Source organism: Poecilia formosa, unplaced genomic scaffold (assembly GCF_000485575.1).
Source record: "Poecilia formosa unplaced genomic scaffold, Poecilia_formosa-5.1.2 Scaffold128, whole genome shotgun sequence".
Taxonomy (NCBI): domain Eukaryota; kingdom Metazoa; phylum Chordata; class Actinopteri; order Cyprinodontiformes; family Poeciliidae; genus Poecilia; species Poecilia formosa.
Window position 1 is genome coordinate 1,718,580 of NW_006800067.1, and position 18,961 is coordinate 1,737,540.

General features: G+C 41.4%; 1 protein-coding gene across 1 annotated transcript; it reads left to right on the plus strand.

The window, feature by feature from the left end:
* The first annotated feature begins 5,292 nt into the window (after positions 1-5,292).
* neurl1b (neuralized E3 ubiquitin protein ligase 1B) lies at positions 5,293-18,961 on the plus strand. The gene is made up of 6 exons (XM_007561592.2): positions 5,293-6,072; positions 10,457-10,701; positions 10,773-11,106; positions 14,156-14,893; positions 16,644-16,769; positions 17,130-18,961. The coding sequence occupies exons 1-6, from the start codon at positions 6,042-6,044 to the stop codon at positions 17,375-17,377; spliced, it is 1,722 nt and encodes a 573-aa protein (XP_007561654.1). The 5' UTR covers positions 5,293-6,041; the 3' UTR covers positions 17,378-18,961.

An 18,961-nucleotide genomic window follows, 5' to 3' on the forward strand; every position in this document is an offset into this window, starting at 1 on the left:
TTGTAACAGCTCCATGTTATCTGCCTATGTAAGTTTCATGCAGATCAAACCAATTCCTATACAGGGCCAAATTAGGATCTGATCAACCCAATGCCAAATCAAGATCAATTGCTAAAACCTAAATTGTGTGCCACATTGGTTTTGCCAGTATGGGCTGTTTTTTTGCTCTGCTGTGAGCAAAGGCCCAGATAATACTACTGCAGTCAAAACAAAACCGAAGCGGGTGCAGCAAGCACGTGTTAGCCGGGACGCTCCACATGCATTACTGCAATACAATGTTTAACAGATCAGCAGCAACACACAGATGTTGACATTAAATGCTTCAGCCTGAAGTCCAGACAATAACCCAAAGCAATCAGTTAAGGAGGTAGAGTCCTTAACTGATTGGACTCAGCACCTCCCATAATCTCTGGGTAAATACTCCCATAATCCTTTTTTTGTGAAAGGAGTCTTGCAGCACTGAAATAAAAAAAAACAACAACAAAAGAAACATGTTATTTCAATGACAAAGCTTTAGATTCCAAATATAAAAGACTGTCAGACTGACAGCTGAAAACAAAGCTTAAATTGTCATGTTTTTATAGTTGCAGAAAGAAATGTCTTAGACAAGCACCATTTGTTTGATTCCTGTTTGGTCATTTATTAAAGAAATGAGAAAATGATGAACACAGAAAGTTGAAGCAGTGAGCATATCTCATGTCTCTTTATTGCATAAGCTGGCGAATGAGAGCCAAGCTGAAGCACGTTGTCTTCTGCAGGCCTGTTTCGATTAAGCTAAATTGGATGATTCTGTTTTGCGCTACTTAGCGTTTCATTGTCAAAGCAAGAAGCCATAAGGCAATTTGAGAGTTACTGGTAAGAGGATAGTTATGTATGCTCCGTGGGATTTTTGCATCATGTAACATTTGCAAACAGGGAATTCGGTTATTATTTTGGAGGAAATTTGTGGAATTAAATTTCTGTTTTGACCGTCTAACGTTAATTTTAGACTTTTTAGATTTTCTACAAGTTACACATACATATTCTATTTTAAAAACCAGATTTTCCCATTTACAAAACTGCTAAAGGGGTCATGAAAGTCTAACTGTTCTGTAGAAAACTTGCAACCGAGTCCCGAAAAGTATTTTGTATATGCAAGTTCTTGTACAACCAATAACAGAACTTTGTCTATATTCTTGAAACCAGATTAAGTTTTTTTTTTTTTTTTTTTTTCTACAACAGGTTTAACCATACCAGAGCTTCCGCTTGTACGTTTGTGGTCTTCACGGACATTAGTTCAAGGTGTTATAATGGAAAAGGGGGAGATCTGGGTCGGGAGAGAAGGTCTTCCATTAGGGAAGACCTCTGTGCAAATCTGTTCCTGTTATTATAAAAACATAACACAGTAACAAAAGGGGTCAGTTGAGGCGCTCCGCATTACGGCCTCTGAAAAGACTCAAAAAGATGAACAGAGAGAGCTAGTCAGCTATTTGCCTCGCACTTTCATCTCATCTTTTTCTACTTATTGCATGACCTCAAACATGCGCTAAATAAAAGTTATAACAGTGGAGTACTGGAGCATAAACAACAAGCTGAAACACATTACCTACTACAGGCTTGTTTTGATTAAACATCGACCAGCTACGGGGCCTAAGGTTGGGTCACGTAGGAGTCACGATACCAGTAAGTGGAAGGTTGAATTTCTTTATTTTCTCACAAGAAACTGTTGACTTGGGCTGAATTTCATATGACTTTCTACTTCTCTCTTTTACGAAAAAAAAAAAAGGAGCACAAGTAACTAAGTTCATGTGCAAAAACGGAAAAGTAAACTGATGATTTACAGTTTTACACACATGACTGGAGTTAAGAGTTGAGGAACGAAAATTATTATTATTTTTTACCATAAAAACATAAAAACAGCCTTCAATAAAATCAACTTACTCACTTGTTTTGGGAATATTTAGAGAGAACTTCCATCACTGGTGGTTAGGTTGTTAAACCAAATGGCTTCGTGATAACTGAGGAACCTAACTCACTGGGGCAGTCTGTGACACAGAGTTGTAAGTTTTAAAAGGTTGTTTTTATTCCATGTGATCTATTTTTTATTTTTTATTTTTCCTGAGGCAAGAATTGTTTCTATATGTTTTGATTACCAAGAAAAATGATTCCATTCTGTTTTTTTTTTGTTTTATTTTTTTAGCACAGCACAAACCCCCTATTGATACTTAGCCATAAAACAAACATTGTAAAAAAAAAAAAAGCAAAAGCTTGCAGATTTGAGACGGACTACATTAGTGTGCACGGCTTATACCCTTGTCTGGGCTTTGTTTTTCCAATTTACACCCCTTGCCAGCAATTCACTACCTAGTGGTGTTTTTAATTTACTGAAATCTGAAATTGCACATGTGAAACCAAGCATGCATGCATTTTGTCTGCTCCAGACTACCACAGCCTTCGCTCTTATGATCTGAGGATTTTGTAAATTAGAACAATCTGTGAGGGCAATGAGCACATGCACATGGCAAGAACCCTACCTCCCAAAGAGTCCAATTAAGCTCAAATACGGCAGATGCTTTGAAAAAAAAAAAGTTTGTTTTTTAATATCACATTGCTTCGTCATCCACATGAGAGACGCTTTTTTTTTTTTTCCTTTTCTTTTTTACTGATACAATGGCTTTGGCAGGCTTTGCGCTCTTACTGTGTTTTTCAAAAGCAGGTGCTTGACTCAAAATGGGCTGTTAAGAGTCGACCTAATGAAAAGACAGGAGCCCATATTGAGAGCAGATGTGAACAAGCCAAAAGTAGAGAAAAGTGCACGCACACGGAGAGGTGACTGCAGCATGAATGTGGCTCATTGTGCTTTGGGCCTTGTGCGCGCTTCGCAGAGATGGCTGCGTTCGCGCTGAAGGTGGGTATGACTCACTTCATCCATTAGATCAGTGGCTGAGGTTTGGACAGCAGCCCTCGCCTGATACTGAGACCACCACTCGCAAACCTTCCCAGGCAGCCATCTGCTCAACGTTTCTGCCTTTGACTTCTTGAAGGAGAGCTAGAATACTGCGAATGTTACACTTTTCTCTCCAAGGATCAGTCACTGCGCTGCTTCTGCGAGGCAGCAGTCGCATCGCTGTGGGCCAACTTTCCTTGAGCAAACGGGACATATGCCCTCCTTTTCTGGAAATAACTTTAATCGCCATAAGGGAGGGGCCTTGGAGGGGACTGCTGCAATACAGATGCACGATGCCCTGAAGGGGGACAATGCATTATGTTTCGTGGCGGAGCAGTATAGCATTATATTGCTATCTTTTTTAAACGCAGTTTTAAAGCAGTATGTGAAAGATTAGCATTGCTTACGTCTTTCTGATGCAGCGTAAAAAAAATAAAAAAAAAGTAAATGGATTCTTTGTTTTTTTTTAAAAAAACAAATGTGCTAACGCTGGAACTGCACTTCAGCCATTGCAGTTAGTCAAAAAAACAACAAAAAAACAACAACACTTTCTACTGAGATATGCTTTTATTCTTTCTGCGTATAAAGACAAAAGAAAAACACACCACAAATTACGTATTATCAAGTAAAAGAAGCACAGTCATCCATCTAAATCATCTTTCTTATTTTTTTTTAAAGCCTGGAAAAATCTAGAACTTCTGTCGATGAACATGAATTTAGATCTGTGGCCAAGTCCAAAGGGAAACATTTATAAACAAAGCAGAAGTCTTCTTTAAAGTCCCCCTGAAAAGTTTTCCTATGTTTGAATAAATCTCAGTGTGAATGGATCCTCTCGCCAGTCGCCTTCTCTTTCAGTTTTTCTGTTGTGGACGTTCACGCACATGAGGTAGCACTGATTAACATGTAACATTTTAATTTTATCACTTGTCATGTGCTATTTTTTTTTTGTTGACGTCTATTTGTGCGTCTATGCAGAGGGAATCAAACATCATGTCATGTTACACCTGCAAACATAAATATGTCTTATTGGGACTTTATATGACAGATCAAAAGAAATTATTGTATAATTATGAAGTGGATGAAACATATTGCACGTTTTTTAGTATTTTTCCTAAGTTAAGGCTCGAAAAGTGTTTTGTGTAAGCATCCCCTGCTAAAATAATACTTTGCAGAACCCCCTTTTATCTTTCTACAAACTCTGTACACCCTGCGTTTAATTTTAATTTTTTTTACCAGTTTGTCTAAGCATAATAGCTCAATCGCATTTAGATAAGATGGAGATAATCTTTTGAATTTCTTTCAAATTGTCAGCATTGCCACAGATGTTCAGTTAGATTTAGATGTGGACTTGGACCAGGAAGCTCTAATGTTTTTGGAAAATGAACTAAAAACAATTTCTTAGCTAAACTTTCTCAGCCATTTGAGAGTCCTAATGATGCATATTTTACACTTTTATTTTGCACAACATTCTGTGAATTTTTCATTTAAAGCTACCATAGAACTTCATCCTCTGCTTTCCGTTGTCAGGAAATTGACCAAACTGGATGTTAACACTGTTAAAAATGTAGGATATCTCTTTATAACTTAACCCTTCTTCACAGCTTTCTGCTCTGTTTTTGTTTTTTAATCACCGGTGTCTCTGCAATGTTATTAACTCCTGCAGACATCTTGAAGGACCTCTATGACTGCTGAGAACAAACCTGGAGCTACAGATGCTTGCATTTAAACTAAATCTGCAATCATTATGCTTTCATTAACACCCTGTAGTCTGCACTCAGGCAGTGCAGCAAGCTTCAGGGGAGAGGGAAGCGGCACTTGTTACTGCAGCTCTGCTGTGTTTACAGGAAAAGCTTGATTGCAGACATCATCGCAGCCATATTCACTTCCTGTGTTAATCCCCTCACCATTGCAGCTTTTTATTTCCGAAGCTAAAGGAGAGAGGCGTGGGGAGAATTTTTCATTTCTGCCTCGCTTCACCACAAACACCATTCACCTAAGACTCTTAACGGAGCCACGGTGTCCTGCTAAAACAAACAGCATTGAGCAGGCAGAAACAAATGCTTTTGTCTTAGAGTTATATTTAGTTCCAGTCTGCCATCAGCCAAACATCAATGCTGACAGGACTTCTTGGTTGGCCTCAGATGTCAGTCAGTCTTGTCCAGAAACCTCCACGTTCCGCGTGGAGCACGCTTGAACATTTTCGCAGCGTCTTATTTTTGCTTTTAAAGTACAGGCTTTTGTTCCCCGCTGTGCTGTGTGACACAGATTACTGTAGCACCTTGGGCCTCTCTCTCTCTAGAGCTCTCTCATGCTGCAGGAGACATGTCATCCCAGAACCGCCTTCATTGCAGTTCTCATTCCTACAAGCCCTGCAGGCCATGCATGACTCCTCTGAGAGCAGAGAGATCCAAAAGACAGGAAACAGCTTGAGAGAAGCCCAGCAGTCAAGGCTGTGGGAGGGTAGAGGATAGGGTGTGGGGGAAAAAAAAAAACGGGGATTTCCTCAGACGGTACTTTGACTTTTATCAGGAGTGTGGAGTCCTTATCTGTTAGCCTGCTTTATGAGTGCGTGATTAATTTAAGGCTCTCCCTTTATACCTGTACTCAGGATGATTACGTCTCTCCACCAATCTCAAGGACTTTCCAAAGTTCTCAGCATCCTGTCCGCCCGACTCTGTATGGAAATGTCTCCACAAGCCCCGTTCCCCTTTGGATTAGGCATGCCTTAATTTTTTTTTTTTTTTGAAGTATTATTGTGCTGCACAATCGTTAGTGTTTCATTAGCGTAAATCAACCGCTGAGTTAATTATCGGGAGGCTGCGTGGGATCTACGCTCACTGTTCCTTTAAAGTCGTGCAGAGGGGAGCCCACGATAAAGAAAGGAGGGGGCAGCTGTGCGCCAGTTGGAGGTGTCTGCCTGTCGCAGCGCCTTGGGGTTGACATTAAGAAGAAGAGCGCGTCCATGCTTCATCTGGGAGGATCATCGCGAAGCGGAAGGCGCTGGAGCACAAGCCGACCGGGGGAGGTGCACGTCGGTGTGAGGATACATGGATGGACAGAGACATACTGGAATCGGAATTAAGTTGTCAGCCGGTGCGAGAAATATCAGCATATAATGGGGAATACAGCGCCAAAGCCATTAATAGGTGAGGCTTCTTTTTGCTTTTTTTTTTCTCCCCCTCTTCGTTTTTGGTCATTATTGGCTTATTAACGTGGGGAAACAGCAGAGGTGTGTATACACATGGCTTGTCTTGTGATCGCCGTGCACTGATGCGCTCCTCATCACGGGGGAGATGAGCGTGATTCCCTGGGAAGCGCTCCTTTCCTTCAGCAGCCGCGGTGCTCCACAAAAAAATAAAAAAATAAAAAAAACATTTCCATATGATCAGCTTTAGGATTCATGTCAGTAGTGCAAACTTGACAGAAATGATAGCAAAAAAAAAAAAAAAAAAAGATTTTCATGAACAAATATCTTATTAGAATAGCCTCTGCATTTATAAAAAAGCACATCTTTTGCACTGCCGCGTTAAAATTTAAATGATAAAGCTATGGTACTTGGTTTTAATTCAGGCAGACATTTAGCATGTTTAAAAAAAATAAGGTGAGCTATTTATTTCAAATTTCAGCAAGGTTTTATTGCAGTAGTTCGTAAAAGCTCAAAACACCAAGGCAGCCCATTGAGAACAATAGTTAAATATATACATATATCTAGAAGAGAAAAACACCAAAATATCGTTTTATTCCAAGTGCTATTACTTTAAGAGCAGTCTCGAGTGATTAGCAGTGATTTATTCTTGTGTGCGCTTGATTGTCAGTCTCGTTTTTTTTTCATGATTATGAGCTCTCAGCTCTGAGCCACTTTGTCATGTTACCTAGAGCCCATTACTTGATAATCAGTTCCCCTATATCACTTTGATTTAACGTCTGTCACACTCCCACGCTCCCAGCAGGCCCGTCTCAGCAGCTGAATAAGGGGGTGCTGCCATCACAGCAACTCACATTAGGTTTTTTTTGTTTTCTTTGCCAGGAATGTTTCCTTCTGGAAATCCATTTAAAATCAAGTCAAGCTTTGATTTGTCAACATACGCTGTCAAAACAAATAATTTACTCAATAAAATAAGTGCAATCGTAATCATTTTTATTCAATATTTTTTATGTATTTTTAACAGCTAAAAAACACAAATTGGGGAGGGGAAAAAACTTCAAAAGTCAAATTGTTAATTGACTTTAACAATTTGACAATTCCAACGTATAAAAGTAATTTAGCTTAAATATTGTCCTTTTTGTTAAAATTTACAAGAAGTAGGAATTGTTTTTGATTAAAATGTTACTGAAATAGTAATTAGTCGAAATCTAAGAAGGCGGCGTGTAAACAGTTTCCCTGAAAAGCCCACAGATTTGCTACATTGACAGCAGGGAGCTCAGTGTGATAGCAACATTTGCTTTAGCATTAGCGCTAATGCTAATTAGTTAAGTCATGCGACGTTCTTAAAGTAACAATAGTTAACTTTTCAAATCTCTCTAGCTAAGGTGGCTTGTTAGCCTTACTTGAAAACCCCAGCTAACATAGGTAATGTCTGCCTCAGGGTTAAGCTGAGGTTGCTAGACAGTTTGACCTTAGCAACGCCGCAGGTCAGGCTAAATGAAGCAAGCTAGCTCCGAGACAAACTTTCCGAACCACAACTTCTGTGCCAAACTTAAATTTCCATTCAGACATGAAAGATTGCACATAAACATGGCAACCTTACAACCTGACATGAGAATTAAGATTGATGGAACCGGCGCTAGTCAAAGTGTTCCTTGTTACTAAAAGTGAATTGGCTAATATTTTTTAGATTTGAACTGATTTTGAACATTACATCTGCATACTAATCTACTTCATTAACATGTAAATAATTGTGATGGCTTTAATTCTGTTTAGAACTTAATTTTATAATGTACATTTCCTTGTAAACATGGCTGTTATTTTTTCGTGGTTACATCAAAGCAAAGTCATCAAAGCTTACCAGTCAGACATAAATGATTAACATCCAAACTAGATTTATCTAAGCTATTTAAGTAAATAGGCAGCTTGTTAAGCTAAAGAAGAATTTGAAGAATGCTTAAAATCAGTTTTCTGTCTGAAGAAGCTGGCCTTGGTATGACAGTCTTGTGCAGTCTTATGATTTCATTTACACTTTTTCATCTTTTAGAATCCTGAAGGTTCATCATTTCATGGCAGTTTTTCCCAGAAATAAATTGACCACTAATGAGCAGTGGCAGACACAATCCAGAGGTCAGATGACGTTTTTAGAGCCAATCCAGAGAAATGATTTCTTCGCCTCAAAATGTGACAGAGTGGTAGTGTGAGTAGTTTCTCACAATTGAGAATGACCTTGGCCCAGTCAGACACCAAATCTGTGAAATTCAAATACCGTTTACATTTTCTGTCTCAGAAGATATGAAATCCATACTTCCTCTTTTGTGTTAAGCAATGTCACACACACACACACACACACACACACCCCCCACACACACACACACACACACGCACACACACACACACACAGTACCATACATTATCTGTCCGTAAATATATTCATCTAGAGTTTGAGTGCGTAAAATATAGAAAACACTTTGTTGTCAGCTTGCCTGCTAGCTTGGTCACGGGTTACAACAGTTGCAAATCCCAACAATTTTCCAATTTACAGTCTGTCATTTTGTCATTAGGAAGTTCTGACTTCCTAGACAAATTAAATGCAGCATTACAACATCTCCAACTTCCACATTGTTCCAGTTGCAGATCAGAAAATCTGGGAGGTTGGGTAATGTTTGTGCAGGGACCATGCTGATTACTACTAGCAACACAATATGGTACCAGTGCACTTCTCTATACAGACTTAAAAGTTGTAATCTACAAACAGAAACAGTAAATCACTGCTACATTGGAAATGTTTGTCTGAGGTACAAAATGGCAGAAGTGCAATTCATTTCTCTAGCTATCCTGATGTTATAGTCTAGCAGCAACAAATTTGGATTTTAAATTAAAAAATGGATTTCTGCCAAGTTGATTTCTTTTACTTGAAATTTGCTAATTCATTCTAAGTATTAATGGGGCAGAATGTAATATCTGCTACCTGGAGAGAACCTGCACATGCAAACTCTATGCAGGAAAAGCTCAGTGTGGGATTGAACGGGGAACGCTGTTGCTGATGGTACTTTTATATCCTGTTGAAAAGAGTTGAATCTGAATGTGAGCAGATTGTGTTTTTGTTTAGCCCTATTTGATAGTTATTTTTCATTTTCTTTATTTTTACAAGAACAACACAATATCTTGTTCAAGCAATTTCTAATTGTAGATGAAAACTGATGCAAAGACACAAAGAGGCTTATTGATAAATTTACATTTAGTAGTGAAAACACTCTAGAGATCTATGGGTCTTTATTCTTCCTACATATTTATAATATCAATTTTTACTTATTTTATGTGAGGCCCCAACTGCAGTCATAATGTGCTCTGAGCCGTCCCTTGCCGCTTGACTGGCTGGGACTTTCGTCTGGTAAGGGCAAACAAGTGTCTATATCAGGTCTCACTGTATGTGATTAAACTTTCCTGTCTGTCCCCCCGTCAGCGAGGCAGTTGTGCCTCAGGCGGTCGGGTCAACATGTTTTCTATGTTGCACTAACCTCCAAAGTATATTTTACTTGCTCAAAACCCAAAATGCTGAAGTGCAGATGGGAACAGAGGCACATCGTTTGAGATGTTGCAGATGTTTCCGAGCTCTATAGTTTAGAATATAATCAGTGATAATGCCTAATTTAGGAAATGTGCTGTGGAACATTTCACTGAGTTATTGTCTTTGCACCAGAACGCCGTGAATTTCCAGCGGGAACGTAATCTCGCCGTGGCCCGCAGGAGGAGAGGAGACACACCGCCTCGCTTTGAGGGTCGACTCGCAGCCAGTCTATACCATAAACACTCATCATTCATGTCTCATTTGGGCTGGCGCTCGATTCGTCTTCTCCTCAGTTCTGATCTGTTTGTTTTGCAATGCTCATCAAGGGGTTCTTTTTCGCTAACTAGGACGCTGACTCCTCCTGTGCAGACGAAATCAAAGATTAGGCCTTTTATTTTGGTGTTTTGACACTGACTATGCACTGCGCGAATCATTCTCCTCTTTTGAAGATAAGTGGAGGAATAAAGGGGGCTATTCAGGGTTTATTTATGCTGTAGGCCAGGGGTGTATGATGAAGACTAATGGCGTATGTTGCAAACTTTAAGTTTGATCTAAAGGTGATGAATTTGACAGTTTCCCGGTATTTTACAAATTTATTTGAGTCAATTAACAGTTTAATGCACAAGACTGTCAGTTCCCTTTTTTCTAATGCTGCACTTTAAAAAAGCTGATTTCAGTCATCTACAGACATTGTCCTCTCAGCTCGTGCAATAACAAATTAAAAGAAACTTGCAGTTCAGACGCAGTGTTAGCCGAATTGTTGAAGGGCTCTGTTCTCATCCACCTATGTAACTCTTGATGTTTACCCGCACAGATGCTACTTTGCAACCCCGCCCGGTGGCTAGCAGGCAGTACTACATCCTGCCCAACAACGGGTCAGGTGTGGAGAGAAGAACATCTGCCCCGCCTGTCAACATCAACCTGGAGTCGTTGCGCTTCAACCCTCATACCAGGGGGAAGAACATCAGGCTGGACGGGCAGCTTCGAAGAGCGACTCGCAAGAACAGCTTCTGCAATGGCATCACCTTCAGCCATCGGCCCGTCCACCTCTATGAAAAGGTTTGCCTCATCTCTCCGTACCGTTCTTCCGATAAGGTCGCAGTAAGGTTGTAGCAGTTTCATGTGTTCAGGTCCGTCTTCGCCTAACCGGTGTGCACACCGGCTGGAGTGGAGCTCTGCGCTTTGGTTTCACCAGTCTGGACCCAAGCGAGCTGGAGGCCACTGACATCCCCAAGTATGCGTGCCCAGATCTGGTGACGAGGCCCGGTTACTGGGCCAAGGCCTTGCCTGAGAGACTGGCTATAAAGGACAACATGCTGTCATTCTGGGCCGACCGCCACGGGAGGGTTTTCTACAGCATTAATGATGGAGAGCCCATCCTCTTCCACTGTGGGCTCAGCATTGGCTGCCCGCTCTGGGCAATCATCGACATCTACGGCATCACTCAGGAGGTCACACTGCTTGGTAAGATCATGAAAAGATCAAGTTTTGTGAGCAAACTCAACTTCTAATAGGAAGATATTTAGCCATGTACAGTGCTTCGTAAAAACTTTCTGTGCCCTTGTTACAACCATAGCTATGCCTGCAAACCTCAACATATTTTATTGTGATAGACCAACATGAGTTAGTGAAGACATGAGAAGTTTAAGAAAATGGATGCACTTATTTTTATTTATTTTTTAGAAAAAAAAACATTTGAAAAGTTTGACAAATTATGACACTTGATTATGATAAGAAAAAAAATGTTTTGTCATTTCTAGGAGGTGGGCCTTGTGCCACAGCGTCATGTCTTCTTTCAGCGCCACGATGTTTCAGTATTGAGATGACTCATTCAGAGTGAAGTGCAGTGTTAGTTTTGTGTCACAAATACATTTTGCAAAAGGCCAAAAAATAAATAAATGTTGGTCTCAGCCCAAGTGTGTTGATTATAGGACTGAATCATTGTTTTTATTAACAAATTGTCTCACCTGAGCCGAGAATCTCAGCAGCTCCTCCAGAGACGCCACAGGCCTCCTGGCTGCTCTCCTTGCCCAGCCTGTCATTTTAGGCAGATGGCCATGTCTTCTTAGGATTGCAACTGTTTTGCTCTTTTCCCATTTTTAGATGATGGCTTGAACAGACACTCCTTGGGATATTATTTTACAACCTAAACTGTTTTACACTCCTCTAAAAATCCTCTGAGGGTTTCACAGAATATCTGGATTTAAATTGAGATTACACAGAGGAGTTTGGATGCTTCTGCAGAACGCTGTAGTTGCAGTAGATTTTATTTAGAGTTATCAGAGTAGTAGAAAACGCCTTGTCATTATTTTTAGCTTCACAAATATCCACCACTTTGTGCTTACCTATTATGAGACAAACCACGTTGAAGTTTGTGGTTGTTTCGTGAGAAAATGTGAAAAACTTCAGGAGATATAAATACTTTTGCAAGGCATTGACTATAGTACTCCATATTTCTCTATTTGGAATCAAGTCAGTCATCTCGGGACCATGTGTTTTGACAACCCAAAGTCAACAGCAACACATTTTTATAGGGTCAACATATTCACGGCTAAATTAGACAGATTCTTGGGAGTTTGGCTTCACAGCCCCCTGGGTCGGTTTCAAATGGTCTGGGATGGCTCGATGATGAATGATCTGTGTGTCAAAACGGATCTGTGTTTGTCTTAAAAACCAGAGCCTCTTTATTTCAAATTGGCTAACATGACATGGAGAAATGAACAACAGATGTCATGTGGTCTACTCACCCTCCCAACTACTATTCACAACTTCCATAAACACTCTCTTACTATCACTTTCCTGAGCCGTGTAACTTTTCTCCGTTCACGCCGGCTTCGCTCCCGTCACCGTCTGTCCCCCTCGCTGTCCTCGCTTTTACACTTACTCCATCGGGCGTGTTTGTCTTCGCCCGACAGAAGCTGTAGCCTTGTTTGGTCAAGGCGGTCCGTCCCTGAAGCTTTGGTGAGGGGCCAGGGAGCTCTACTGCTCCAACATCTCTAGAAATAGTGGTAAAGGAATGCACCATAAGTCAGAGAGGGGCTACAAGCAGCAGACTTGTTTATATCTGTTTCTGGAGTGCAGGGAAGCTGAAGCTCTTCCTGACAATGCTTGTTTGTCCACGTAAAGTAAATACAACTTGGGGCTAAATTCAACATAGATGTGTTTACGTTTTGATTTCTGGATGCTATCATCATATTTTGTCATCAGAAACAACCCTAAGCCAGCTTTAGCAACTGTGAAATGCTCAACATGGGCAAAAATGAAACGCATTGTAAATCGTTTTATCAAATGGCGTCATTGCGTTCTCATCAGAAATAGCCTCAGTCTTCAAAAAATAATAGTATAAATCCAGCTGTTCTGTATGGGCTCGAGAAGTTTGGAGTATCTTTAGCGGACAAAACAGCAGAAAGGATGGGCAGGACATTGGATCATACGGGTCAGGCTTACGCCAACGTTACCTGATATAGTTCAACATAAAACTGAAGATTTACCTTCAAACCTATAAAGACATGGCCATCAATCTAAACCAACAGTCCAGACAAGGAAAACCTTAATCAGAGATTCAGAACCCATTGAGATCCACAACTCAAGTGGGAGAATCTGTTGACTGGACAACTATTAATAGATCCAGCCTTTCAAAATGAGGAATACGTGTTAAAAGAGACCCAGAAGAAGTTTGTCACAAGTCAAGTGGGCGACGGGGCAAACATGTGGAAGAAGGTGGTCATATAAAGTGCTGTGTGTGGTGGAAAGCTAACGCTGCATATCGCCGAGAACATACCGTACCCCTTGTGAAACATGACAGTGGCAACAGCATGCTGTGAAGAAGCTGTACTTCAGCAAAGACGGGGAAACTGGAGACAGCTGAAGGGGAATGGATGGAGCGAAATATGTGTAGAAAAAGAAAAACAAATCCTGTTAGAGGTGCACCTTCCAGCAGGATCATGATCTTATACAGTAAGTGCTACAATGCAACAGTTTAAATTAAAGCCTGGCTGTGTGTTAAAACGGCCCAGTCAAAGTTCAGACCTAAATCAAATTGAAATCTCCAACCCGTTTGTCCAAGCGTGAGCTATTCGTCCTAAGGAAAAATCGGCAAAACCTTCAGTCTCTAGATGTGCGCAGACATGCTCAACACCTGAAAAAAAAGGGCTGAAATACAACTCAGTCGGCAAAAAGCAGCATCCATGAGTTATCTTCTTTCAGAAGATGTCATATTTCTTCTGGAAAAATGAAGCCTCTGAAAAGAGCTGTGACTAATAGCAGATTTTGTAGCTCCCTTGCAGTTTATTTTATTGCCAGTATTACAGCTTTCCAGTAAGTGTTATAAAAATTTGTCTGAATCAGTTTGAACTAATATTCCTGACAGCCAGCACATTTTTTTTTTCATGTCTTGTCTCGGAAAGTAAGAGTAAAGTGCCAACTAGAAGAGAGAACAGAGAAATGTTTTGGGACAGTTTATATCATGCCACGGCATAGCCATTAACCTTTTCGTGCGCATTTTGCTTCGCAGACAGCACGTTTGCTGAGAGCGTGGGGTCCAGCTGCCTGAGCGCTGCCCGTCTGAGTGCCTATCTCCCCCAGAGCAGCCACGACTCGGCCAATTACAGCAACAATCAGCTGGAGAACAACCAGGCGGCTGCTGCCAAGATGGCCAACCTCCAGCTCAGCAACTACTCTCAGCTCATCCCCTGCTGCTCGTCCTCTTCTTCCTCCTCCACCACTCCGTCCTCGGCCGTCTCCACCGCGTTCCCGAGGGGCGTCCGGGGTCTGCCATCCCTACTGGACAACGACTTGCACTTTCATCTGATCCGTGGATCTGACGTGATACTCTCCGCAGACCGTTTGGCCGCCTGTATCCACTTTCTGGACAGCAGTCGGACTCTGGTGTTCAGTGACCGGCCGCTCCACGTGGGAGAGACTTTGTATGTGGAGGTGGGCCACCTGGGCCTGCCTTACTTTGGGGCGATGTCGTTCGGTTTGACGTCCTGCGACCCAGCTTGTCTGCACTCTGGAGACCTGCCGGCTGACCCTGAGGTGCTCCTGGACCGGAAGGAGTACTGGGTGTTGCACCGCGGCTTCCCAATGCCTTGCTCTGGAGACGTGCTCAGCTTCAGCCTGCTGCCCAGCGGAGAGGTGCACCACGGGGTGAACGGAGTGGGACGGGGCCGGCTGCTCTGTGTAGACTCCTCTCAGGTCCTGTGGGCCTTTTTCACACTGCACGGAGCTGTGAACAGACTCAGGATACTCGGTAAGTGTGTTTAGAGCTACACACCAAGCACACAAAGCATCTGAGGAGCCAAAGCAATAAAACAACTTGGATAGCAATCACTGGAACTTTCCCTTTTAAAGAAAAAGAGAATTTTGTTCACTGATGCTTAATGGGACAGAGCTGTGAGCACATAAAGCCCTGTGCCATTTCTCCATCTGTTTTTAAATGCAAACAGTGACGAAGCAGTGAGATGAGATGGGATGTGTCTCTTTGAAGGGCGAGGAGATCATACATAAACTATTTATCCACACTACTTTATCGTTAGCTTTCCACCTCATGTTCCAGTTGTCAAGTAAATGTAAATAGACAATCGGAGTTGCAGAGCGGCAGACTTTTGATCTCTGTGTTTGTTTTGTAAATTTCTGACCTCAAAATACAGAAATTAGCAGATTTTTTTTTCTTCACGACCATAACTCAAAAGCATTCAAGAATAACCGGCCAATTTTTAGTCCTCTTTTCGCAACGCCATCTCTTTCCCTTCTGCAGACCTGCAAGCAAGCCGTTTCTTAAACCAGACTGTACATATCAGTTTACTTGCCTTTTTAGTTAAGTATTTTTGACGATTTATGAGGAGAAATACGCTCAGATCTTTCACATAAATGAATCCGTGCGTCATCTCTGCTTATAATTTTTTCGAGACACTAAATGACACCCTATTTCCATTTATTTTAGCTATGAATTGGAATCATGTCTGGTGCTGACAACTACATGAAACAACCATATGCAACTTTTTAATTATACACATCATTTGTCTGAGTTACATATTTTCTAGAGTTGACGATTAAGTTACTCAAAATCCTCCTTTTGTCCAAGCAGATGAGAAACATAATTTTGTACCAAAACAATCAGGAGCTTCAAAGTTCAAGGTTCAATATAGTAAAGGAGCAAGACGTCTAATTATTTATGTTAGAAGCAGATGTGGTGTCATACTGGGAGTGTCTGTTCGCTTTCATAATATTTATTGATTTGATTTTGAACTGTTTAGCAGCTCATGCTACATTTGAGCTATTAGCTATTAGCTATTAGCTCAAATGTAGCTAATAGCTACATTAGCTCTCTGTGTATTTCATAGCGAATGTAAAGCCTTACTTAGATTCCCAACATTTCTGAATCGAGAGACGTTGAAAGCCCAACGCGGTAAAACGGAGCAACTTATCTGTAACATGTTCAACCTTCCTGTTATCTGCCTCATTTATTAGTAAATCTGACAATTTTAAAGCACTGGACGCTAAAAATGAATTCTAATCCTGGTTAATCACAATTAGATTGAAAGGAATCTTAATACTCCCCAAACCAAACGTGGGCTTCCTGAAATGATGACAACATTTCTCGTTTCCCAGGCTAAAGGAATTTGTCTGGGTAGATGTGTTCTTCATTAGGCTGTTTAACCTTGAGCCGTGACCTTTTTCAGTCCCTGTGGTCCGACTCCCACATAAACTCCCATCAGACCAGACCCCCGTTCTCTCTTGTTTTTAATCCAGCGATGTTTCTGCTATGAATAGAAGACCGTGAAAAAAAAAAAAAAAGTTGCTGTAATGAATAAGCATGCATATGTGATCTGTCTGCTTCGGGCATGTCAGAGTACAGCCTACAGCAGCCGACGTTCCGAAATGACTCGTTTTTTTTAAAACTTACGTTAAATACATCCTCGAACTGAATCCCGACCTTTTATAGATGGGGAGTCTAATTGTGTGGCAGTTGTTGATTTATAATTGTCTTTGCGGAGCAGGAACACTGCAGTCCAGTCCTCCCTGCACATCCCCCACAACCTCCCAGAGCAGCAGCCCAGATGACAGTGACTCAGACCTGGCTTTCAGCGTTAACAGATCCTCCTCTGCCTCAGAATCCTCTCTGGGTAAGATGCCAGATGTTGACAGCATGAATTATGCTATACCGTATATATGGAGGCCTGCATGAGCCCCCCCCCCCACCCCCCTCTCAAAGGACGACTTAGAAGTGCAGCAGTTCTGACAGGCTGCAGGGGAAATTTGTTGTTTCGTACTTTTATCCATTATAGGAAGCGAGGCTTCTGCTGAAACATTTCTGGAATGTTTAGATTTTGTCATTGGCAAGGACGTTTTGTTAAAAGTGTTTAGTCTTATTTTTACATATTGTTCTGAGCAGATGAATATTAAACAATAAAAAAAACCCTCATTCTCCATCAACAACAGAGGATTACTCTTCCATTCATCCAAGCTGTCTTCTCTCCTTCCAGTGACTGCTCCCAGCTCCCCGCTTAGCCCCCCCACCTCCCCCTCCCTGACTGCCTCTGAGCTGCCCCCTGCTGGGAAAAGCGGAGAGTGCACCATCTGCTTCGACCAGGAGGTGGACACCGTCATCTACACCTGCGGACACATGTGCCTGTGCAACGACTGCGGGCAGAAGCTGAAGAGACAAATCAACGCCTGCTGCCCGATATGCAGGAGGCCCATCAAAGACGTAATCAAAACGTACCGGCCGTGATGGCGGCTCCGCTTTGTGAGCAGGTGCTGCGCGCGTCTCCGCCACCTGTCGACTCCTCTCAGGCTTCGCTGGACCACAATCCTGACCTTAAACCAGAAACTGACCGCATCAGAACATCACTGTGCCTCTTAGATTTCCCTTACTCGTGGCTGAACGCAGGCTGGAGTCAGAGCTAAGATGGACTAATGACCAGACTCGATGTTTGACCGCTGTCACTTCGGCCAAGATACGATGGAACATGTGCTCCATTTTATGTTTTTTCACATCATCTCACCTGCGTTGTTGAAGCAGAGAGGTTTTGTTGTGACTATCTTGTCCTTATTGTTGTCATTCTAGGTATGTAGTAGTCCTTCGCAAAAAAAAAAAAAAAAAAAAAAGAAAACATAGACATTGAACACATTTTGTTATGTAACTACAAACTTCAATCCATTTAGTTTGGATTTTCTGTGAAAAAAAAAAATAAAATAAACCCAAACTGGTACATTATTGTGACGCGAAGGACGGGAAAAAATAACTGAAAAGTGTGGCGTGCATTTGTAGAACCACACTAGATTTTCTGTTACGACTTAAAAACTTTTAGAGCGCATCTCTACGGGCTTTGGACATCTAGAGAAAAACATTTCTTATTTTGTTAAGATCTAGATCTAGATGTCAGCTGAATCACTCTTAGCAAATTTTAATCTCAACAATTGGCTTTCTAGCATCCAGTTGGGCGTTTAGGGTTGTTGTCCTGCTGAAAGGTGAACCTCTTGCTGGTTTTCTCCCTCTCGCCATTTCTTAGCCCCTTCCATCTGTCGACCAACTCTAAAGCTCTGCAGCTTCCCTGTCTCTGCTGAAGAAAAGGATCCACAGCCATGTTTCACTCTGTGAGTGGTGTTTTCTGGATAGAACTAAAAATGTTAAATATCCATCCCCAAATAGAGTTTTGTATGCGGACCAAAAATTTCAATTCTGGTCTCATCTGACCAAAGCAGCTTCTTCCACATTTTTCCTCTTTTTTTTCCCCACTTTGCAAGGCAGTGCTTGCAAAGTGCAGGAGTAATCAATTTCTTGCAAACAGATTAATGTTCTCAAACCTGCAGGTCCTTCAGAGAACAATTAGACTTAGACTGGGGCTAAAATTCACACGGTAAAGAGTAGAAATGCAAGTCGCTTTTTTTTTCTGTTTTCTGTAAAGTTTTTGTAAACCACGCATCCTTTACTTTGTCCTTAGTGGTTATGCGTCGGCCCATCACGCAAATTCACACCTAAAACACATTTTCAGTGTTTTGGTTGCAACGTGACACAAAGTGAAAATGAATACTTTTTGCAAGGCGCTGTACATGTCATCCAAGAAAACCTGTGGACCATTGACTTTGAGTGCCTTAGATTGTTGTTACGATATCTCTAAAAGGAAAAAATAAATAAATAAATAAATAAATAAACAAATAAAATCCCTAGCCATATTTTCCGTATACGCTGTCCCCTGAGGCACGCAGAATGTACGCAACGAGAGTAAAGGCAGGTTAGAGAGAAGGTTGTGCTGGATGTAAGGGAAACGCCATGCTCTAAAGAAAAATGTAAGTTTTCTTGAGGAAAAAAAAA

Coding starts and splice junctions, on each gene's coding strand:
- neurl1b (XM_007561592.2), top strand. CDS start 6,042: ATGGGGAATACAGCGCCAAAGCCATTAATAG. Junction 6,073..10,456: donor AGCGCCAAAGCCATTAATAG/GTGAGGCTTCTT, acceptor TTACCCGCACAG/ATGCTACTTTGCAACCCCGC. Junction 11,107..14,155: donor TCAGGAGGTCACACTGCTTG/GTAAGATCATGA, acceptor TTTGCTTCGCAG/ACAGCACGTTTGCTGAGAGC.